Raw genomic sequence first — 23,166 nt, 5'->3', positions numbered from 1 at the left:
ATTGGCGCCCACCGTGGGGCTGACTAAAGTAATGTTCTAAATCTACATGGCTCAAGACGACACCACCTTCGGCGCTCCAGGCGGAGAACCAACACCTACGCCTGAAGCCGCGCCTCCTGTCCCGCAGATTTCATGAGTTCCGTCATGGCTCGACTCGCTCGACAAGACGAAGTTCAAAAGATAACCAAAGACCAGCTAGCTGCTTTGGTCACAACACTCACCGCTCCAGATGGCCAAACGAGCCGTCCCCAAATGATACGCCGTCGCCTATTTAACACAAACCAATGGCGACGGGTGGTGACCACATCTCAGACGACTCAGAACCTAATGAGACCCTGCTCGTCGATGCTCCCCCGGTAGGACCAGATCTCGCAACCATACGCGATATCGCCGAGCTCAAACTCAGCTTTCAGCAAATGAGCTCGAAGATCGGTCAGGCTACTAGTGCGGCTCCACAAATCGAGAGCGTACTCGCTCAACCTCGCGAACCCTTTTTACTAGCGCACTGACCAGTGTGCAACTCGGGAAGATAGAGAAGCTGCGCCTACCTGAGTACAAGCCCGGAGGAGACCCGCTGGAACACATGACGGTTTTCAATATCGCGATGGCATGCTCGACTCTCCGATGAAGAAAGGGACGCATGCTACTATCAACTGTTTGTCGAGACTCCACGAGCAAGCCCTGACCTGGTTCTCCCAACTAGAGGAAAATTCAATCGGAAGCTTCCGTGACTTATCAGCGGTTTCCTCAAGACATACATTATGTTCACAAAGCGCAGTGCCACTGTTTCTAGCCTGTGGAACCTCAACCAAACCAAAGATCAGAGTCTCCGCGACTACATGGAGAAGTTCAAAGCAGTAGTCTCAAGGATTGAAATCCCAGACGACATCGCCATGCGGAACACGTTGTGGGTCCGCTCTAAATTCCGAGAAGACTTATACCAAAATCCAACCACGTCGCTCCAAGAAGCTATCGCTCGTTCTGACAACTTTATCCGAATGGAAGAAGATACAAATGCAATCCTCAGCAAGATGAACGCACCGAAAGCGCCAGCGACGAAAAAATGCCAACACGCGACAAGAACCGCGCCAGCACACTCCTAGCGACAAAAACGGCCGAAAAGACGGTTACATGTATATCGTCAACGAAAATAACGTGCCGGTCTCAACCATGGTAGTCCGCGGAGAAGGTTGGAACAAATGGGTCAGAGAGCTCGACTCGTCTGGCAAGCCAATTGATATTGTCTGCGCCAACCTGTAGTAGCAACGGCAGGCCCTTCCAGAACTGTCGATCTCACCAAACATTGCAAATATCACGACGTCAAAGGACATGATACGACAGAGTGCAAGTCACTCTACGCGCACTATCTCTCATCTCTCGCCAGCGGCGACTTCAAATTAGAGCCCCTAAAAGCTAAGCACAAAAACGGGAAAAGCTGGAGCAAGAATAAAGAAAGAAGGGCCCAGCGCAAAGCTACCGGCAAAGGCCGACAAAACAAAACGCAGCAGCAAGACGAGGATAAAACTCTGAAGGATGACGGTGAGGAAGACTCCTCAGCCGACGAAGAACAGCCAGCTAACCGCAGGCGCATAGAGGTTATACTCTCTCAGCAAACCTTGTCATCAGACGACGAGAACGACGACACCTATACTCGGAGATCTGAGAGATGTTCTCAAACGAAAGCTCGAGTCCGAAGACGACAACAGCTTCGAACACAGTGATCTCCGGCTAGCGCTGAACGCAAGGAAGTCTCACCGTATCTCGACCGGTGATCCTGACCCCAAAAAGCATCCGAAACGCCCAAACGGTGATCTTCGAGACAAACTCAACGCTGGCGCATGCGTTCTTCGCATTCTTCTCAACCGTTCGAAGCCCACTGATCTCCGAAGACGGTTGGAACAAACTAAGACGTCAGGCAACTCTACGCTGTCGCAGAATGATGACAACGGATCAGCTGACCTGCGCGCCTTCTTAAACTCCAAGTGAGTAAAAACAAGACAGCGAGTAAATGTCATTATGGGTGGTTCTCCTCCCTGCGGGAATTCTGTTCGCTCCGTCAAGGATTACCACCGGCAATCCGCAACTTCGCAAAGGTGGCCGACTAGGTCTAAACATAAACCGAGTTTTCTTTTTCTTTCTGAAACAAAACAACAATTTGATTTTGTTCAGTCTTTTCAATTTCATTTCGGTTATTATCATATTCATACAGTTGATTCTCAAGGAAGAAGTGGAGGTTTAGCTCTTTACTATGATTCAACTTTAAAGGTCGATATCATTTCCTCGAGTAATAGAATTATTGATGTAGTGACAAAATATAAAGGCAAGCATATTTTTTGTCATTTGTGTATGGGGAACCGAATCAAGGTCTTCGAGATCAGGTTTGAGAGAGGCTAACGAGAATGGGTATTGTTAGGGACGAACCGTGGTTTATTATTGGTGATCTAAATGAAATTACAGGAAACCATGAAAAAGTGGGGGGACCTCTCCGTCATGCAGATTCTTTTCTTTCTTTTAATCATATGATTCAAAATTGTGGTTTGTTGGAGTTCCCGAGCCTAGGAAATATTCTCTTCTGGAGGGGTCGAAGAGGGGGGCATGTGGTTAAATGTCGCCTTGATCGAGCACTGGGGAATAATGAGTGGCATAACTTGTTCCCATGCTCGTTTGTGGAATATCTGGGGATGATCGGGTCAGATCATAGACCAATAGTGACAACCATCGATGATAAAGTTCTTAATTTTTATCGACAGTTTTGGTTTGATAATAGATGGATTGGTGGAATATATATAGCGAGGTTGGTCGGTGCATAGAGGTGGACAAGGGGGGGGGGGGGGGGGAGAATAGTTGAAAAAATTCATAATTGTTGTCATGAGATATTAGTATGGCGGAAGGATAATCCACCATATGAGAAGGAAAAAATAAAAACATTACAGAAGGCACTTGAAGTTCAGAATGATATGACAAAGTCACATGAAGAAGTGGTAGAGGTTTCACGCAAATTGAAAGAGGCCTATAGAGATGAAGAACTTTATTGCGAACAAAAGAGCAGAAATACATGGCATATATATGGAAACATGAACACTAAAGTTTTATCACGCTTTCACTAAGCAACAGCGGATTCAAAATATAATAAGGCTGAGAATGGGAAGCACGAAAAAAACATTTCTCCCACCAAGTGGATAGACCACCTATTTATTTGCCATTCATCAATTGTTGTTTGATAAAATATGATCCATCTTCTTAATAATAAAAAATTAAAGAACCACTAGTAGTTCAATTTTACATAGGAAAAAACAAGTTTTGCTATGAACAGTATAAAACATCATGTAAGGAGTGTTCTAGTATAGGTTAAAGCAGTTCTTTGTTTTTAAATTGATATTAATAGTTTTATCATTATAACTACAACAATATATGTTTGATAAAATATGTTTCATCATTCAAATCCAAAGTCAACATATTAAAAATGATGTGTTAAGTAATATTATAGCTCAAAACTATCACATTATTTTTGATATGTTAGTTAATATTAAAGCTCAAAACTATATTCTTACCAAAAATTATAATTGTTATAAAAGCATCCAAAGTTATTTATTTATATATTTAATTTGAAGATCAGTTTATTTTTTACATGTTTAATTTTTATTATATTTTGAATTAAAACTTATATTTTGGACATTACAAATTATATTTTAAATAAATACTCTAGTTATGAAAAAATAGTAGCAAAAAGTTAAATAAATTATTGTAAAATTTAAGAAAAACAATTTAATTCTTTTGAGAAATAATTTTAAATTGATTTTACACCATTTTTATCGAAATATAATTATTTCATTTACAAATGATTTTAAATAAACTTTTTAATTATAAAAATAAATAGTATAAATTTTTTTATAAAAGTTAATTTAGATTTGTATAGTACTTTGAACCACTTTTTATCCACTTTCACCATTCAAACCTATATTTTGTACCGCCAGATCCGCTTGATCCACTTTTGTTCCGCTCAACCCGCTCGATCCACTCTTATTCCGCTTGATTTGCTTGGTCTGCTAGATCCGCAACGCTTGATCTGCTTTCTCCATTCGGAGCCTAAGTGGTTTCTATAATGAGGAGGGGGTTTGGACTAACTCCGAAATAGAAATCAAACAAGTTGCAGTCAAATACTTTGTGGATTTGTTTCAGTCTGCCTCGCCATCTGACTTTGATGGTGCAAGGCTTTTATATAAGTTTTTGCAAAAACAGTGTATATTAACTTTTATGGTTTTAGATAATATTAGGGTATATAGTGATTATGTGTGAGTTACTTATAGATGGTGTTCTTGTTGTATATTTTTGATAATTAGTAATCTATTATTGGTTGGTCAATTGTGGGTTGCTATAACTATTTTAAAGATTCAACTTACACAAAGTTCATTAACCAATTTGTTCCCAATACTATGAAAAAAAAATGCTGATATTGAATGTTAAAAGAATTTACAACACATGGCAGGAAGTGGGTGAAAAGATGCTAAAGCATTATTCTAGAAGTTGTGTTTATAGTCAAACATGGTATCTTCAATAGGTACATGACTTCTTAGAGCATTTTCTTATATATCTGGTTTTGGAAGAATATACAGAAAAATTGGTTCAAAATTTGTTTTTATTTGGAAGAATTTTATTATATATGTGGTTTTGAATTATTATGTTTGTGATTTTTTTCTTCTTTTATTTTTTTACTTTTTTTTGATTAAAAATTATTTGATGTTAGAATTTTCAACAACTAACTAAATCTCATAATTTAATGGTTGAGATAATTTTAAACCAGATTTATTCTTCTTTATTTTGGTAATATATATATTGACTTGTTTGTTTTATTTTACATTATTTACTTTCATTTATACTTTTATATCTTGTCGGTTTATTGCATTTTTCATCCGTATTTTGAAAATATTTACATTTTATTTGTATATCAGTAGTAAATTTATACTTATTTTTGGAAGTCATGACATAAATAAGATTTATTTCCATACAATATAATTAATCTCTTATTATATCATGAACTTTTTTCAATTATGCTCTTATGCTTAATTTGTTCTTAGTCATTATCTTGTTATATTCTGTTTCTCAATTAGTTTTTCTAATATTTTTTAAATTATGCGTTAATCTTTTGTTGTTTATCTTTGATATTTTGTTAGTTTTTTGTAACTGGAGTCTAATAATCAAAATATGCCAACAATTATTAGAATTTTTTTTTAGATTTTTCTTGACTTTTCTTTAATGAAACGTGAAAGAAAGATTGTTAGTGGATTCTCATAAACTGCATTTCTATGAATTTTTTTACATATTTTGAAATTAAATATTTTTGTTCTGTTTTGTATGTTTGGTTATTTATGTAGTTCACTAAAATATAGATGGTTATTTTTTATATATCTTTATTTTCATTTATATTTTTTTTTAAATTATGATTTGATTATTTATTATTTTTGTTAACTGTTAACAATTGAAGAACATATATATATCATTTCCTCATAAAAAAATCAAACGTCAATGTAAACTTGGTGTCTTGAATGTTTTGGCGTAAGTGAAATAATACAATTAAATGGTAAAGAAGCTATATTGTCAAATCTTCTAAGTCCCTGAGAAGATGTTGTCGTATGTACACATGTTGCATCTTCTTTGTATACTTCTGTTATTATCTGATTTTCATTGTGGCGTCTCTATCGGTACTTTTGCACTTTCACCAACTTTAAGTATTTCGAAAAAAAAAAATATATATATATATATATATATATATATATATACTTTCACCAACTTTATGTATTTCGAAAAATATATATCTATCTTATTAAAATTCAAGTACAAAACTGGAGTGTTTGGAAACTTGAATAAAACTATTAAAAAATTTAGAATGGTTGGAAACATGGATTGTACTCAATTAAAAAATAATAATTTTGTTTAAAAACAAGGATAATAGTATTAAAAAAAAAAGTAATGAGCTTATGTTATTAAGAAAAATTGAAAGTCCATCATATTATAAGAAATTATTTATTTATGTCAGTTTTAAAATATACCAAAATGGGTCAATCTAATTGCCTGAAACCTTTTTTTTTCAAACTAAACATAAAAGAAATTTAAACTTTATATACATATTTCAAATCAAAATAATAATTCAAAGTTGATTTATATCAAAAATTGATTTAGAAATATACATATATATTCAAAAATGGATTTTACTAAATTATTTTTCAATAACCATTATAAAAAAATGTTGTCAATATATATAAGAAAAATACAATACAAAGTCCAATTTGAAATACCAACTCAAATTATGGATTTTATATTTCATATTAAGTTTTAAAAATATAATATATGTAATTATTTATATGATGGTATGTATAAAATACTATTAATTATATGATTACTTATATGATGGTACGTATAAAATACGATTAATTATATGATGACAATATACGTATATAATAATGACTAGGGATGGGCTTTCGGGTACCCATACGGGCTTGGTTCTGATCGGTTTGCGTTTCGGGTTTTCGGGGTCAAAGATTTCAGCTCTATTAAGATGTTTCTAAATTTTGGTTTGAGTTCGATTCAGATCTTTGTGGGTTTGGATAACCCATTTGAATTATTTTAAAAGTTTTAAATCATTACATATTTTAAATTTCTCAAAATTTTTAAATAAAATAATATATTACATATAAATTTGAATAACATATGTCAAAATACCTAAGCTTAACATATCAATTGGCTTGATTTAAAATTTTGGATATGGAATCAATCTATACTATTAAAAGTTAAGCATTCTTAAAAAATCTACTTATACAAGATTGTTTGGATCTATTAGTTTGACTAACACCATATAATTTAGCTTATTTTTAAGCCAAAGTAATATTCCATACATCAACTCATAATTTCCTTAATGTACAAAAAGAGATTTTCTAACTAACAATGATATTTTAACTAAAGATTTTATTATCATTTTCTTAATACAAAAAATAACTTAAGGAAATAGTCATAACAAACGGATTAATATTAATGTACATAATTTTAAATATTAATGTCCCATTTTAAAACTAATTTATTTATATATGTAGTAGAAAACAATATTAAATTTTGATGAAATTTTATTAAAATTTGCAAAAAAAAAATTATTTTTAACTTGAATTTGCAAAAAATAGGTTTTATATTGAACTAGGTCTGATTTAACTCAAATTCGGTTTTTAGCACAACTCATAACAAGTTAGAAGAGCGAGTCAGGATCCGACTGGTTCGATCATACGGTCCGATCAGATTTTCAAAACATTAGTTAATACAGTTCAATAATTAAAATATATATTTTTAATAATGAAAATCATTACTACTAAAAACATACATATCATCTTTAAATCTATTTCAAACAAATATCACACTATAAAAAATAATGAATAATAAAAATATTAAAAGTCAATAGTTATAATGTGAAACAAAAAAATTATACTAGATTTAAAATTTATTAAAGATTAAAAACCTCAAACCCGCGCTTCTTAAGCGCGGGTCAAAATCTAGTAACTATTTTAAGTATTTTTGGTGATTTGAGTATACTTTAACTATTTCAGATATTTACTTTTGACTATCTATATATATTTTCAAGTATTTTACCAATTTAAAAGTATCATTCTTGATGTTTTATATACGTTAAATCTAAAAATAATTAATATATTTTTAGATAAATTCCGGTACCCGAATACTTCAGTTCGGATCAGATTCGATTCTCTAAATAACAAAATTTTGAATAATTCGAATATTTTATCAATTTATGTTCGGGTTTGGTACTATATTTTTGGATCGGTATTGGTTCTGTTCCTCAGATTCATTTTTCCAATTCCTAATAATTACATGAAAAACAAATATCAATATATTTTTCAAAATATACATCCGCGCGTCCGCGCGGGTCAAAGTCTAGTATATATATATATATATATATCAGCAAATTTTAGCTTCTAAATCACCCAAGAGTATGGAGAGTTCGCCCTAAATTTTCTCTCGGACCCGTATCACGAGGTGCGCCGTTTTGGATGGATCTCCTCCGTTCCAGCTCCGTCGCTCTTTCAGACTCCCTTTGAAGCAGCTCTGCTCCTCCTCCATGGCCCTTATGGTGAACGCTCCTCCTTCGTCGTTTTCCAGACCTCCTCCAAATCCGCCGCCGTACGAGTATCCTCTGCTTGAAGCTTTCTCTCCCGTCGCTCCACCGGAATCTCCAGACCCTCCAGACGTCGTCCCTCTTGTGCCCTCCAGTGACTCTCCCTTCCCCCGTGGACGCTTATTTGTGTGCAGGTCGTCTCCTTGTCAGGTTGTGGAAGGGTCTATTCTCAGATCTTGTCCCGACCTTCCACCCCACCCTCCTGTTACAGTCCTCCAGGTTCATCATAGCTTCCCTCTCTCCGCTTGCTTTTATTCTGTTGAATTGGTTGGAACGCGAGTTGTATGGGGGACTTTGAACTTGGGGTCAATGGTTTTAGTTGTTAATGTTCCGATGGACAGAGTTTCCGTCGGTTCTATCTTTGTCGCCTTGGAGTGATTTCTTCCTGCAGTATGTAGGTCCTTCATTGTATTCAGTCTGGTCTTTGGTGCTGTTATCTTGTGTTTCTCTTCTTTGTGGCAGCTGGAAGAAAAACCTAGTGACATATGTTACCTATTGAATATGATCTTGACGGATATTGTTCTTCTGGTTGTCTCTTGTTTGGAGCTGTGTCTCTTTCCAATATTTCCTCTTGTATGGAGTGAATTGGAAGCTCAAGAGTTGCTGGTACTGAAAGGATTTTCCTCCCAGCTAATGCTCTCCTCTGTTGTTGATGCAGTGTCTGTGATCTTTTGGATTACACTTGGTACAGTTATTCAAGAAGCTTATGAAATCGTTGTCATGCGATTATTATGGTTTTTTTTTGTGATTTGTATCAATTCTATCTTCTATTTTATCAGTTTATCATTTTTGTTGGCTCTTTGTAGTCTTGTTGTATCCTCCTCTAATGGAATTTAAACTCTTTTAAGATAAATGCAATTTGTTTGTTCAAAAAAAAAAAAAAAAAATCACCCAAGAGTCTTTTGGAAGAGAAGCTCATCTCTTTTTCGGAATTATGTAAGAACCAGAACACAATTTAGCTCATGGGTTTGAACACAATGACTATGTGGTCCGAGAATCGTCGTTATTTGGTAATATATATTTTGTTTTAAGATATTTTGTTTTAAGTTTTCAATTTTTGCCAGAGATAATTAAATTGATAATTCTCTGTCCAGTCCTTCCTCATTATGTGCAATGTGATACCAAAAACAGAACCGGTTGATTTCTTAATCCGTATGACTTTTTTTTGAACGAGCTGTATGATTTAATGATTTAACTATATAATCACCAAGCCAGGACTGGTTGTCTTCTGCATCAAGGTACATACAACCAAAATCCTGAATATTAATAATATGTGGACACGGACTAAGAGCTCGACTGGTTTTCCCGCTACTACCCGCAAACGCAGCTTTTGCGGTTGGTAGCGGTTGACAGCGTTTCGAAAAAATCATACAAACCGCTACAAATCGCTTCAAACCGATCCGAATCTCTTAAAATCAAAAGTTGGTTCCAGCTAGCGTTTGCGGTTGCGGGCGGTTGCGGGAGGATAATTTTTTTTTCTTTTTCTTTAAAAACCATATAAATACAAAAATAAAATATTCAATAAATTTTTTAAAATGGAATTATAAAAATACTAAAATATATCTATTATATTTTAATTAATATTATAAAATTTTAAAATAAAAATATTTTCTATAATTTTAAAAATTTTAAACTATAACTTTGAAAATATAATTTACATATTTATTATAATATTATGATTTTTGATATTTTTATAATTATATAAAATGTAAATATTGTTAATTTATTATTTAACCGCTGCTGTATTTGGTAGTTAACCAGTCATAAGTATCCCGCAAACGCACCAATTTCTAACCGCAGAACCAGTCGTACAAATCTCTTAAAACCGCTAGAAACCGCAACCACCCGCATCCGCAAATGCCCGCAGCCGCAACTGCAACCGAGCGTTTGAACCAGTCAGGCTCTAAGAGGTCATGTTATTGTTGTAATACACACGTCTTGATAGTGTCAACATTCAAAAAAATCAGAATATAAAGCTTTGTAATATGTTTTAAATTATATGATATAATCATATTTCGGCCCAAATAATTATTGTTATTCATCATACTTTAGAATATTTTAATTGCAGGCTGTCTTAATTAGCTTCTTTGGGGTTAAAACCCAATAATTTTAAAAATATTTTAATACTTAAAGGAAAGCGAACCAAATTAGCTAGTGTGAAGTCAAACATTTTAGGAAGTGCCGTCTTGCTAATTTATTGCCATTCTTAAAACTAATTTTGTTTTGTTTTATTTTATATTATTTTGTGTATGATTGGTAAAGTCTTTAAATAATGTTAAGTTACAAGCTAATATAGAATGTTTAATCCACATTTAAAATTCTAGCCAACTAGACCATTTAATTTGTACTTTTGTTACTGGAAATTTTCCTTAACTTTACTTTCAAATGTAAATAGCAACACATAATCATAGAAAAACATATAATAACTTCTAGAAAGTATCTAAACAAATATATGAATAAATAAAATATAAAAAAAGCATAAAAAGGATCTTATTGGTTATACAAAATATTCATTTATTTAAACTTATTCTTTTTCGACGGCACATAAAGGAGATCCCTGATATTCAAGAAAATATTGTGAACACAATCATATCATCAATCATTTTTATCGGTTTATTCTTGGGTTCACCTCCGTAAGTTCACCAACCAATAGAAATTAGTTATTTCATATTCAGTATCTTATAAAAAAGGGAAAGAAAATACAATATTGTCAATTTATCATGATTTTAAAATAAAATAAAAAGTAAAAAAAAAATAAAAAAATTGTGCTAGTTGCAAAAAAAAATTTAAAGCCGTCAGCTAAATCCTAAATCAAAAACAATAAACACTAAATGTTAAACACTAAACAATAAACATATATATATATATATATATATATATATATATATATATATTTTATTTTTAATACTTATAAATGAGACTTTCAACTTATATGATTTTTTAATTATTTGTATCATTTCATAACAAAACTTTTAAACCATAGATCACAAATTTGAATGTGAAACTTTTAATGGTTTTAGTAATTTATACTTGTTTTTAAAAATTCAAAATATAACATATTTTTTTTTAATTTTTATTAAATGGTTACTATGGTTGTTTAATTTATTTTAACAGTTTAAAATTAAACAAATATAGTATAAGACACACTTATTTTTATCAAATTTTTATTATTCAAAGTTATTAATTGTCATATATACTTTAGCCATATTAGGTAATTCCGTAATTTTATTTATGGAAATAATGAAGTATACTAATAATGTATTTATGGTTAGTTTAATAAAAAGTTTATTATATATTTAAATGGATCAACATATTTCTCTATGAATTCTAAGAATTATTCAAGTGATGATATGTGGTTACAAAAAAAATATTGTAATGTTTTTCAAATAATATATAGGAGATTATGATAAATATATTGTAGCCCATATAAAAGTACAAACAAGTTTAGGGGGTGTTAGTGGGGATGAGATTTATAATGAGTCTTAGAATTTCTAAGTCTAGTGTTATTGGTTTATGGATTCTCATATTCTCATTAAAATCTATTGTTATTGGTTTGATGATTCTATAACTCTATACAAAATCATTTGTTATTCAAAAAGTTTAGATTTTAATGATTTTACAAATCTATTAAAGTAATTGTTATTGGGAGTTGAATTCTTATCATTTTAACTCACAAATTAAGATTTTGAGAATACTACATGTTTACCTTGAATTCTTAGAATCATTACATTACTTTATTTTCATAGATTTTCACAATATACAAAATTCTCTACATCTCTTTCCAAATTTAACAAATCTCTCAACTTTTAAAATCAACAAACTCTATAGAAATCTAAGTCCCACTAACACCCCCTTAGTTCTAAAAGCCCAATCAAAAACTAAAAGAATTTAATAATGGAAGTTGAAATTTTTCTAATTAACAACCACGTCTTCTTTCTTTGTGTCTTCTTTCTTTTAGGTTTTACTAATTAATCTTTTCCTAAACAAAAAAAAGAACTAAACGCCGCAGACAGAAATATTACGTCTAGCAAATTTTACAGAGAAGCCAAAAGGTAAAACTAAATTAAATTTGGATGATTTATGTGATTTAAGAAATCGTGAGAACTTATAAACTATAGTATTGTGATAACTTAGAAAAAAAAAACTTCAATGGAAAAATATTTCAAGCCAAAACGAAAGGGCAATTGTCAATAATAGCACCTTTTGAAGTTTATGTCTCAAAAAGAGCACTAGAAGGAGAAAGTCACAAAAATGACATTCATTAAAGGGTAAAATGTCCCTAATATCCTTGGTTTAAATTAAATAAACAAACAAAAACAAATAAAAAAATAAAAAAAATAAAAAAAATAAAAAAATTTATAGTTTCAGATTATATATTTTCAGATTCGAAATTTTTATAATTTTTTTTTAAAATAAAATTTTGAATTTTTTTTTGAATTTTTTTCAAATTTTCTTTTTATAGTTTAAAAATAATTTTTGAAACTGTTTTATAAATTTTTATTTTTTATTTTATTTTTTATTTTTTATAAATTTTAAACCCTAATTCCAAAACCCCACCCCCTTAACTCTAAACCCTAAGGTTTGGATTAATTAACCCAAAGGGTATAAGTGTATATTTACCTCTTTAATGAAACTTATTTTTGTGACTTTGAGCCTTGAGTGCTACTTTGGGAACAAAAACTTGGTTTGGTGCTATCCTAGTCTTTTTCTCAAAACGAAATGTGCCCCCGATTAATACTAGTTCTAGATCCACCACTGAATTCAAAGCAAAAGAAACTCAAGATCAAACCCGAGGAAAAGAATCGGTCGTCATTTTCTGTAGGCTAACAATTCAGCTGTCCTTAAACAGCATGATTAAGGAGGTAAGCAAAGAAATCATATGGTCGTCTCTATATGGATAACATAGATCAAGTCATCAACTTGTGTAATATTGTTTTCCGTACAGATGATTTTTAATTTGGCTGAATTAAACATATATGCCAATATTCTGCTGGTTGCCTGGTGGTCAATACTTTTTTTTTTTTTAATTATCTCTATAAGAGAAAACAAAGAGTCAAATCGAAACCAACGTTGAGTTGGCCTAGTGGTAAAGGGGTTGCGGCTGTAATTTCCGCCACTTAGGTTCAACTAACGGTGGAAGAGACTATTTACAATGCTTGAGTTCCCGGCAAAGAGGTGAAAACACCTTTTTTTTTTACCAAAAAAAAAAGAGTCAAATCGAAACTCAACCATTATTATGGTCTTCTAATTAAGTTAAGAATCCAACAACAAAAAAAAATCTTAGGGAAAGTTAAATCCTCAAATCCAGTGGTGATAATACCTTAACCGAAGACCTCTCAGAACTTGTAACCCTCATGAGCTTGCAGCAGCTTCAGCTTCTGCTTCCTCGATAATGATATCTAACCAAGGCGTGAATGATTCTTTGCAATCACCTCCATTCATGAACTCCAAGATCCGCTCTGTTAATTCGTCCTCCCCTACCTTTGGTTGATCCGAAGACGTTAAGACGAAGGCTTCTAATTCTTTAAACAACTGTTCTTCAGCAACTTTAGAAGCTGGCTCGAGAACTGGATGATAGTAATCAGAGTGAGCCTCCACACATTCACATAACATGAACATAAGCTTATCCTTGTCTTCCTTAACGCAATCTGCCGCATACCAACATTGTGCTAAAGCTATCCATGATTCTTTACAAGCACCTCGTTCCATGAAATCATAATACTTGTCTACTTCCTCTCTCACCTTTGGGTCTTTTCTCCACTCCATTACATCTCGTCCAACAGATGAGGGTGCCATGACGGCTTGGGCTTCCTTACGTACCGCTTTCTTAGCAGATTCTACCGCAGCGATAATTGGCTGATAGTAATCAGAGTGTGCCTTCATACACTCCCACAGCTTCCCTCTATATTGTGATTCTTTGCTTCTCAATGACACATCGTCTCTCGATTCATGTTGGTTGTTGTTTTGAGAATTGGAAACGAAATTCCCCATACCTTTTTTTCTAAGCGCGATGAGAGAGATAAAAAAAAGCGCTTTTATGGGTTTATCTTAAATAGACATTATCAATACAAGAGCTTCCTGGCTTGCAGTGCAAGGCTTTACATAATAGAGCACTAGGAAATTTACCAAGAACGTGCATGAGAAGAAAAGGCTTTACATAATAGAGCAATAGGAAATTTACCAAGAACGTGCATGAGAAGAAAAGGAAGATTTCTACGAAGAAGAAAAAGAAGCAAAATATTCCGTCACAGCGCGCGCACACACACAAATTGTCGAAACCCCTTCAAAAAATTATTTTGTCGTCATTAATCACGAATAAAATAATAGATAAACGTTTTAATAATAGATAATTTTCACAATCGGATCAATTCATTCAGATTGCCAGTTCAGATTCGGCTAATAACATTTCGAGTTACCACCCTACAAGATCCATTACAGTATTTCTTATATTTTGGATTGAGTATGGATCATATTTTTTGTTTAGGTTTAGTCCATACTCGGGTTACATATTTTATACCCATACATAATTTAAATAAAGAGAAAATATGGTTATACTCATTATACTAAAATAATTTTTTAGATAAGAGAAATAATTTTTTTAAATAATTTTTTTAAATTATGGTTAAAATAATTTTTTTAAATAATTTTATACCCATACATAATTTAAATAAAGAGAAAAGAATTTTTGAAAAGTTCTTTGTACACTATATTCATTATACTAAAATAAATCTTAAAATAATTTAATATTATATTTTTAATTATATAATTAAAAAATTATTTGATTAATATTTAATTATATAATTTATGTTTTATCTTTTTACTAAAATACTTTTTCAGATAACAATACAATATATATATATGTATATATATATATAGAAATTATCTCTTTTTTTAAATTATATTTTTAGATTTTGGATAATTCAATATTTTATTTTAATTATATAATTAAGAATTTTATTTGATTAATATTTATTTATATAATTCATGTTTTTAACTTTTTACTAAAAGATTTTTTCAGATAACAATACAATATATACATAAATTATTTCTTTTTAAAATTATATTTTCAGATAACAATACAATATATTTCACCTCTTCTTTAGCAAAGCGTTTTACCTTCTATGCACACTCACTCGCAGAGTCCCAAGCTCAGGTTTTTTCATTTTTGTTTTTTTGTTCGCATGTTCTTGGAGAATTTCAGACAAGGTTTTAGTTTTCTTGTCTGAAATTCTTCTATTGGGAACGTAAAACTAAAGACTTTCCTTTAGTATAACAAATGAAAGATGAAACCTTTTTATGTTCTCTTTGCTTCTGCTCTCAATAAAAAGATGGAAGTGTTGAGTTCTTGAAATGATAATCTGATTTTTTTTTTTTTTTGATCAACTGAATATTTCATTAAGGAAAGAAGGGAAATTAGTGTGGGCCTGAGCCCAGCACTGAAAGTTTGTTACAGAGGGTTATATATTTGATTAATGTATAAAGAGGCTTATATATATATTTAGGCTGCTTTGGATAAGGATTGCATTGGCTTCTTACCTTGGTTAGAGCAAGTCGCTGGAGCAAAGATAACTAACACTCTTTCCATTGGTAAATCCGTGTATGGCAGATCAGTGATGTCTCTCTTGTTGAGTCTTTTGCCACTAGTTTTGCTTATATAAGTTATGATCCTGAGCATTTTGTTGCTGAAACTTTTGTTTTGTCTTCTTAGTGTGATTGTTTGTTTATATTAACAGGACGCTGTTTGCCTCAAAGGTAATCCATGGCGGGGATTGCAATTTGAAAGTCCCTTTCAATGCGGTATATTATCTAAATTTAGTTTTTGTATTTTTCGTGTGATCTAAAAGGAGTTGTTGAAGATCAAACACAATTTTCATATTATTGAATTTTCAGCAAATAACTCCGGATGAGCTTCCCACAGATGTTAAGAGTTTATTTGACTGATGAAGTTGGAAACATAGGAAAGGTTGCTACTCTTCTTATGATCAAGAGGAACACGGGTCAAGTAAGCTAGCATCAACATTTTTTGGGGTTTGGTTTTTTGACTTGAGAGTTTATGATTGTTTTCTGAATCAGAACTCTCGGTGGTTCCCTTATATCAGCCGACTTCCCCAGCTTGCAGAGATGCACAGCGCGGTTAGGTTCTGAAAATCTTGAAATTTTTGTTGTGGCCAATACATGATTCTTAAAACAATGGTTTCCTTTTTCTCTTTAGATCTTCTGGGATGAAAATGAGTTCAGCATGATTCGTTGTAGCGCAGTTCACAAGGAAACTGTAAAACAAAAAGCTCGGATAGAAAAGGAATTCTCACTTGTATCACAATTAAGTATGCTTCCCTAGTGATCCTGATATTTGTTGGTTTCTATTATTTTAGCAAGGTATATTTAGTAGAGAATAAGATATATATTTGCACGCGTAGATATTTTTTTCTTATCTTAGTGAGTAAGAGTACTAAAACTACTTTTGATGATTCTTAGGCATTTAAGCAACATCTTCATAATCTGATTGAACTCCCAGCTCTGGAAAATTTCATGTATGCCTATGCATTAGGTGAGAAAATGACACCACAGTTATTCTATTTGGCGCTATATCTGTTTTTTTTTTTTTTTTGTTTACTCAACCATGCATAATCACAATGGAGATTCTAATTATGTGTTACACATCTTCGTTTGTTGTTCAGACTGATCTGTTACTAAATCTAGATAACTTTCTGCTAGACAGTGGGATCTCGTGCGTGGGAAACCTCAAAAGGCATATCACTGGTACTTTCTTCAGTATGGTCCTGCGTTTTGGGCTTTCTGCATCAATCGTTTTGAGCGATGAAGACAACCAACTATCAGAGGTTCTTACTTCCCATTTCTGTTAGTTAATATTCTGACTTCTCTTCTTTCTGTGTCTGCACACATCTACTTGATTTTCTCTGTCACCTCCATAATCTTATTTGATAATTAGCAGAATCTTTAGAGAAGTTAAAAATTTCGATCTAGTAAGATACATGGTTCTTGATTCCCTATTTACTTTCTCTTTTGACTACTACCTAAGCTTAGCAACACATACTGAAACAAACTAGTACATGATTTTAAGTTTTCAACTTTGAAGGTCACTGCAGATCGTGACTACAGTCCTGGTGACGAGGTAGGATTATAACACAACGAGGCTCTCTTTTCATGGGAACCTCACAGGCTTTGAAGCTTACCAAACATCTCTGTGTAGGTCCTCATTAGGTATGGATAATTCTCAAATGCTACACTCATGTTGGATTTTGGATTTACACTTCCTTACAACACTCATGACGAGGTTTGCTCTCTCTATCATTGATCGTAGCCATAGCAATATTGATCTGTAGATGTTAAAGAGTTCAAGATGGCCACTCACCAACTTTTAACTTGATGGTCCTTTGATTGTTTGACTAGGTTCAAATCCAAATGGACGTACCCAGTGATTACCCTCTCCGCAACATGAAACTGGAACTTCTCCAGAGTCATTACACACCAAGTGTCAATATCTTTCACTCTTCTTATGATACTTTCACAATCAAGTAGATATTAATGTTTAGCTTTAGCTTTACTTTCATTATACTAGTTTTGGTTCTCTCTCTCTCAGGGAAGTGAAAGGCAAAGGAATTCCTCAGTCTCCCCGATCATTTGCACGTCTTCTTTGTTGTACCTCTCCTCAAGGTGCTCAATTCAAAATATTAACAGTAATAATGATATCCGCAGAGCTAAATGATTTGTCAACAGAAGCTGAACAAAATGATGGCCGGCTAGCTCGGCTTCCCTTTAAAGACAGGAGCAAAGAGTTGGAGGCACATACCATCATCTTGTCTCATATCAACAGATTAATTGAAGATCATAATGTTTGCATCAAGGTACCATAGAAAGTTTACTGCCACATAATGAACTGAAATATAGGTTCTGATAAATGGTTTGTTGGGTGCTTTTGCAGGAGCTAGAAGCATCTGATTACGGTTTTGAATCACAAAAGGTTTACGGGTTAGAAGGCAGATGGCAAGAGATCTCCTCTTCGTGAGCTTCCTGTTCTGAAATCTGCAGCTGAATGGCTTAATCATTATTGCACAACCTTGTTTTCAGCACCTTAAATGAGTGTATGATTGTCGGTTAAGAGTGCGATTGGGAATAAAGTAGGTGAAAATCAGGAAAATAAACAAAAAAATGAGAAAGAGTATAAACTGGAATAAATATGTTTATGCTAATGTATGCTAGGGTAAATACTTGTTTTTTTTTTGCAAAAAAAGAAAAGAAAAACAAGATAGCAAATTTTCTGGTTCGGTAAGACAAGAATCATAAAAGAGGAAGTATCTCCAAATCTGTGAAGCTTCCCCTTGGATCGATGCGTTTGTAGCGGATGTGGCTGATGAAATGCTTGGGAATTACTGTAAGAAGTCGCCCATCTGCACCCACAATATAATTCGACATCATTTAATATACAAGAAGATCCAAACATGCAAATAATTAATATTAAAAATTATACTGACCGATGACATCGCTCAGAGATCCGAACTTGACAAAGTCTCGTATACCTCCCTGAGCAAGAAGCTGAAATTTTGATATAATTAAAATAAAAATTGTTTGGTTAAATCAAAAAAATTATATTAAAATATTAGTAAAAAATAATAAAATCTAAACAAATTAAATTTAAAATTTTTATTGGTTCAGATGGTCCATGAAATCACTTAGTGTCACAAAAAAAAAGGAAAAAAAAAATCTATATACCTCATTCTCCAATTCTGCCAAGTCAGCATCTCCCAGACTGACAATCAGAACTGACAGCGGCAGCTCAGCTCCTCTCACCAATGCCTCAACCGTAGCAGGCATGTCTGTTGGAGCTCCAGTCTGTTTGTTTCATGCATTTTTTGACACAATTATAATCCAATAGTTTCAATTAAGTTTAAGGTCAAAAAACAAAAGGTAATCAAAGTTCTTACCGTAATAATCAGGAGGACATAGTACTTCTTGTGTGGTGACGCTGACACAATGTCAACAGCCCTGTTCACAACGCCGCTGAATTGAATTGGCCTGGATTGAGCAACATCGGTACATGCAATGGAGTAAGCTGACAAGATTCCATCAACTCCAACAACAACCTGAAATATATATAAAAGAGAATCTCTTAGACATTATTTGAGAAGTGATTTTGCGACATGTCTTTTAGTTTTATACAATCATTTTCACAAAAATAATATGATATGGCTACTAAAATTGATGACATGTTTTATAGCTTAATATGACATAGAAAATTACATTTAATGTTAATTTATATTTTTGGTAAACTTTTAAAAATATGGTAATCACTCATAAATCATCATTAAAATAAATATATTTAAATATGGCACTATAAATCTCGAAATATCATTTAATTATATATTTTAAATTATACAATTTTATTACTAAAATTTTCAAAAATGTATACAATTGTTTTTAGAAAATTATAAAAATCACAAAATCATTATTTTCTTATATATCTACAAATTTTATAAATATTGTTTAATTTTAATTTTTGGTAATTATGCAACTTTTGAAAATTTATTTAATATTTAATTAAAATAAATAGATAGAAAAATCTATCTAAGATTATAATTTTAGATATATACATGCATATTCTTAAATATAATTTAAAATAAACAAAATTATTTTTATGTTTAATTAAATCAAATTTATATTAAAATATTGATAAGAAAAAGAAAATTTACAATATTAATTAAATTTTATTTTTAAATATAATTTATATTTATCTGTTGAAAATATTTTAAATTTTTTTACTGCAGGACACCTAGTTTATATTATAGAGACAGTGTTTCCTTCTTATCAATCTTAGTAGGAATTGTTGTTACCTCAGCCATTCCATTCAAGTTAAAAGCATGAGAGACTTCATCATTCTGTTCGGGAAGAAACCACAGAGAGAGAGAGAAACTGTTATTGGGCCAAACTCAGAAACTTGATCAACACGCAAAACAAACATAGATCTGGTACAGATAAAATGTTACCTCCTGATATGGGTTATTTAGAAGTCCTAATGGATGATGAAAGTGCAAAGAGCGTTTCGTTCGGCTATCACCATTTGAATCTGGAAGCATCAGATGTTATATATAACGACGATTGATAGATAGATATAAAATTATATACGAAATTAAAAATAAAAAGCTTAGAAGAAGGTGCAATAAATAAACAGTACCGGTGAAATCAACAGCGACCATAAGGTTGAGGTCATAGCCAAAGAAACTGGTTATATACTCCAGAAAGTTGGAGTGAACCTTCTCATCAAAACCACACAAGTAGTTGTGCGGTCGAGCGTGGTTGTGCTTCGCGGCGGCGTCCTCTCCTCCGATGGATCTTTCGCCACGGAAACAGCTCAGAGCCTTCCACCTTCGCGAGGGATGAGCTCCGACGTCGACGTCGAGTGGAGGCTGATGACGAGGAACGGTGGATGAACGGCGGCTAGACGAAGCTCCTTGCTCACTGGCATGGTTTTTTGCTGTATCATACACTTGCTTTCCGACGTCTAAGGCTGTCCCCAAGGTTTCCTCACTCTTTTCCGCTGCTCTTTGAGCGAGCTTCCTACCGGCAGCCTTTTGAGCAACACCAAATCCATAAGAATTATAATATCTACATGAAGAAGGAAAAAAGTTTGTGGAAGTTTTTTTTACCATCAATGCTTGCGATATCCTGATCCTGAGCCCTGCAGCAGCCATGGCGTTTTGTTCTTCAGTGGTCGCGAGAGAAAAGATGAAGAAGAAGGAGAGAGGAAAACCGTTTTTCTCTGTGTGTGATAGTGACTGCTGTACTATATAGTAGCATTTCTAAATTAATATTGCAAGGAAAGTAATAGTAGTAAAAAGAAGCTGTTAATTTTTTTTTCTTCTGAAATATATATTCGGGCAGTTATTCTCATCCATACACGTTGCAGGCTAGGGTAGAGTAGACTCACCGCCTCGCCTATAAGCACAAACATCATTATTATAAGGTAAATATATAATTGTGTATATATATATATATATGCAAAGGCCTGAGAAGCGTACGAAGAAACAGTACGGAGGCGGTGAGGGAATCAGGCATTTTGAGACAAAATTAATTGGTATCATATTTTTTAGAAGTTGTAGAAATTTTGTATCTAACCGCATTTGTTTTTTTTTTTTTTATATATCTAAATTTTCATTGCATCTACGATTCACATTATTAATGAAAAAGGACTTTATATATATATATATTATTTATCAAAAAAATGTACATTTAATAAAAAGGACAATATCTATTTTTAGGGAAAAAAGTATTTTGAAAATGCTAGTTCCGTGATATCACGCTCTTCTCTTGGACTTCATTCTTAGTTGTGCATCGTTCCGACTTTTCACACACATGTATAAATCAACCAGAGATGTGTCATTCTTGAAAAGTAACGGGAAAAAAAATCGAGTAATTAATATATATTACTGAGTAAATAATAAGGGCAAGTACCGTCTATGGTTTTGGTATAAATTCTCAAGTTGGTACTATACACAGACAGGATGCTTCATAGTTTTTGTTACCTACAAAAACAAAGACAAGTTTGTGAAGGAACCATACCTAGGAGAACAACAGCCAACAAATTAATACAACCATAGAAGAAAATGTCTACCGTTATTGTTTTGTTACACATCTTATTTCCTTGACCCTGTATGCACGCCACCTTGTTGCCTCTAGAAGATTCTGGAACGCAGAAAGAAACCAAAGCCATTGTACGATTTGGTTAATATATGTGAGATGGATGGTTAAAGTTTATAAAACAAAAAAGAAAAATTTATGAACAAAAGATTTAACCAAACGTATGTTTATATTATAATAATCCAATAGCTACGTACGTACAACTTATCAAATCCACGACAGATAACTTGAAAGACCAAGCTGATGAACGTAGTATATAATTAAGAAGGCTTGTGCAGCACACATGTAAAGGAACAACAGTCAACAAATTAATACAACCATAGAAGAAACTGGTTTAATGAAAATGGTAGTTAACAGGAAAAAAAAAACGTTATCGCTAATATGAATATATGATCGTGTTCCCAATATTTCCATGAATATCATGGATCTTCAATTTTGTCCTGCACTTTAAATATAAACACAATCATTGACACTCTAACCTACGTACTCCATATAAAATAGTATGTTGTAAATGTCACGTGGATATACTTTGCAGTAGCAACCTCGCACAAGTGGACACTAGCACTATCGCATAGAGTCAAATATCACAAACGTGCTAATCTTTATATATACAGTAAGTATTAGCCTCCTGATTTTTAGTCATCCAGCGAAGAAGATATTTTATACTTATCTAATCACTTCTTCACACTTGCTTTCGGGGATAATTAGATTCGATCTCTCTTCGTCGTCGTCTCGGAGCGGCAGCGCGTGTAGGTTGCCGAAGACTCGTCTACTCACAATAAACATTCCCCCACGCGCCAACTGTATAACCAATAAGAGCCTTTTTGTTTTAATGCTTTTTCGTTTTCTTTTCCATTTTATTTATTCAGATATTTGTTTAGATATTTTCTAGAAGTTAATATATGTTTTTAATATGATTATGTGTTGCTATTTACATTTGAAAGTAAAGTAAGAAAATTTTCCAATAACAAAAGTACAAATTAAATGGTCTAGCTGGCTAGAATTTTTAATGTGGATTAAACATTCAGTCTATATTAGCTTGTAATTTAAATACTAGACACAAAATAATATAAAATAAAACAAAATTAATTATAAGAAGGGCAACAATTTAGCTACACGACACTTCCTAAAAAGTCTGACTTCACTCACACTAGCTAATTTGGTTTGCTTTTTTTTTTTTTTTTAAGTATGAAAATATTTTTAAAATTGTTGAGTTTTAACCCCAAAGAAGCTAATTAAGACAAGAGAAAAAGACCAAAATAGCACTAAATCAAGTTTTTGTTCCCAAACTAGCACTCAAAGCCAAAAGTCACAAAATAGCACTCAAGTGGTGGGGTTTAGGG

At 32.5% G+C, this 23,166-nt stretch overlaps 2 protein-coding genes and 1 non-coding gene across 3 annotated transcripts in view; 1 reads left to right on the top strand and 2 right to left on the bottom strand.

Annotated features, from left to right (window-relative positions):
- LOC103841423 (protein MAEA homolog) overlaps positions 1 to 23,166 on the bottom strand; it is a 31,946-nt gene that overhangs the window by 3,102 nt on the left and 5,678 nt on the right. The window lies entirely within an intron of this gene.
- Positions 13,383 to 14,903, bottom strand: LOC103841424. The gene has a single exon (XM_009117962.2). It carries the CDS (start codon positions 14,159 to 14,161, stop codon positions 13,523 to 13,525), a length of 639 nt encoding a protein of 212 aa, XP_009116210.1. The 5' UTR covers positions 14,162 to 14,903; the 3' UTR covers positions 13,383 to 13,522.
- LOC103841426 lies at positions 15,896 to 18,221 on the top strand (the record flags this gene model as incomplete). The annotated part of the gene is made up of 10 exons (XR_004451540.1): positions 15,896 to 15,967; positions 16,061 to 16,172; positions 16,244 to 16,303; positions 16,383 to 16,494; positions 16,886 to 17,010; positions 17,278 to 17,303; positions 17,382 to 17,465; positions 17,582 to 17,845; positions 17,909 to 18,036; positions 18,114 to 18,221. It is a non-coding gene; the product is annotated as an uncharacterized LOC103841426 (transcript).

This window comes from Brassica rapa, chromosome A09, assembly GCF_000309985.2.
Source record: "Brassica rapa cultivar Chiifu-401-42 chromosome A09, CAAS_Brap_v3.01, whole genome shotgun sequence".
Taxonomy (NCBI): Eukaryota; Viridiplantae; Streptophyta; class Magnoliopsida; order Brassicales; family Brassicaceae; genus Brassica; species Brassica rapa.
The sequence above is the reverse complement of the archived record's forward strand: the minus strand, read 5'-3'. Positions and strand labels throughout refer to the sequence as shown.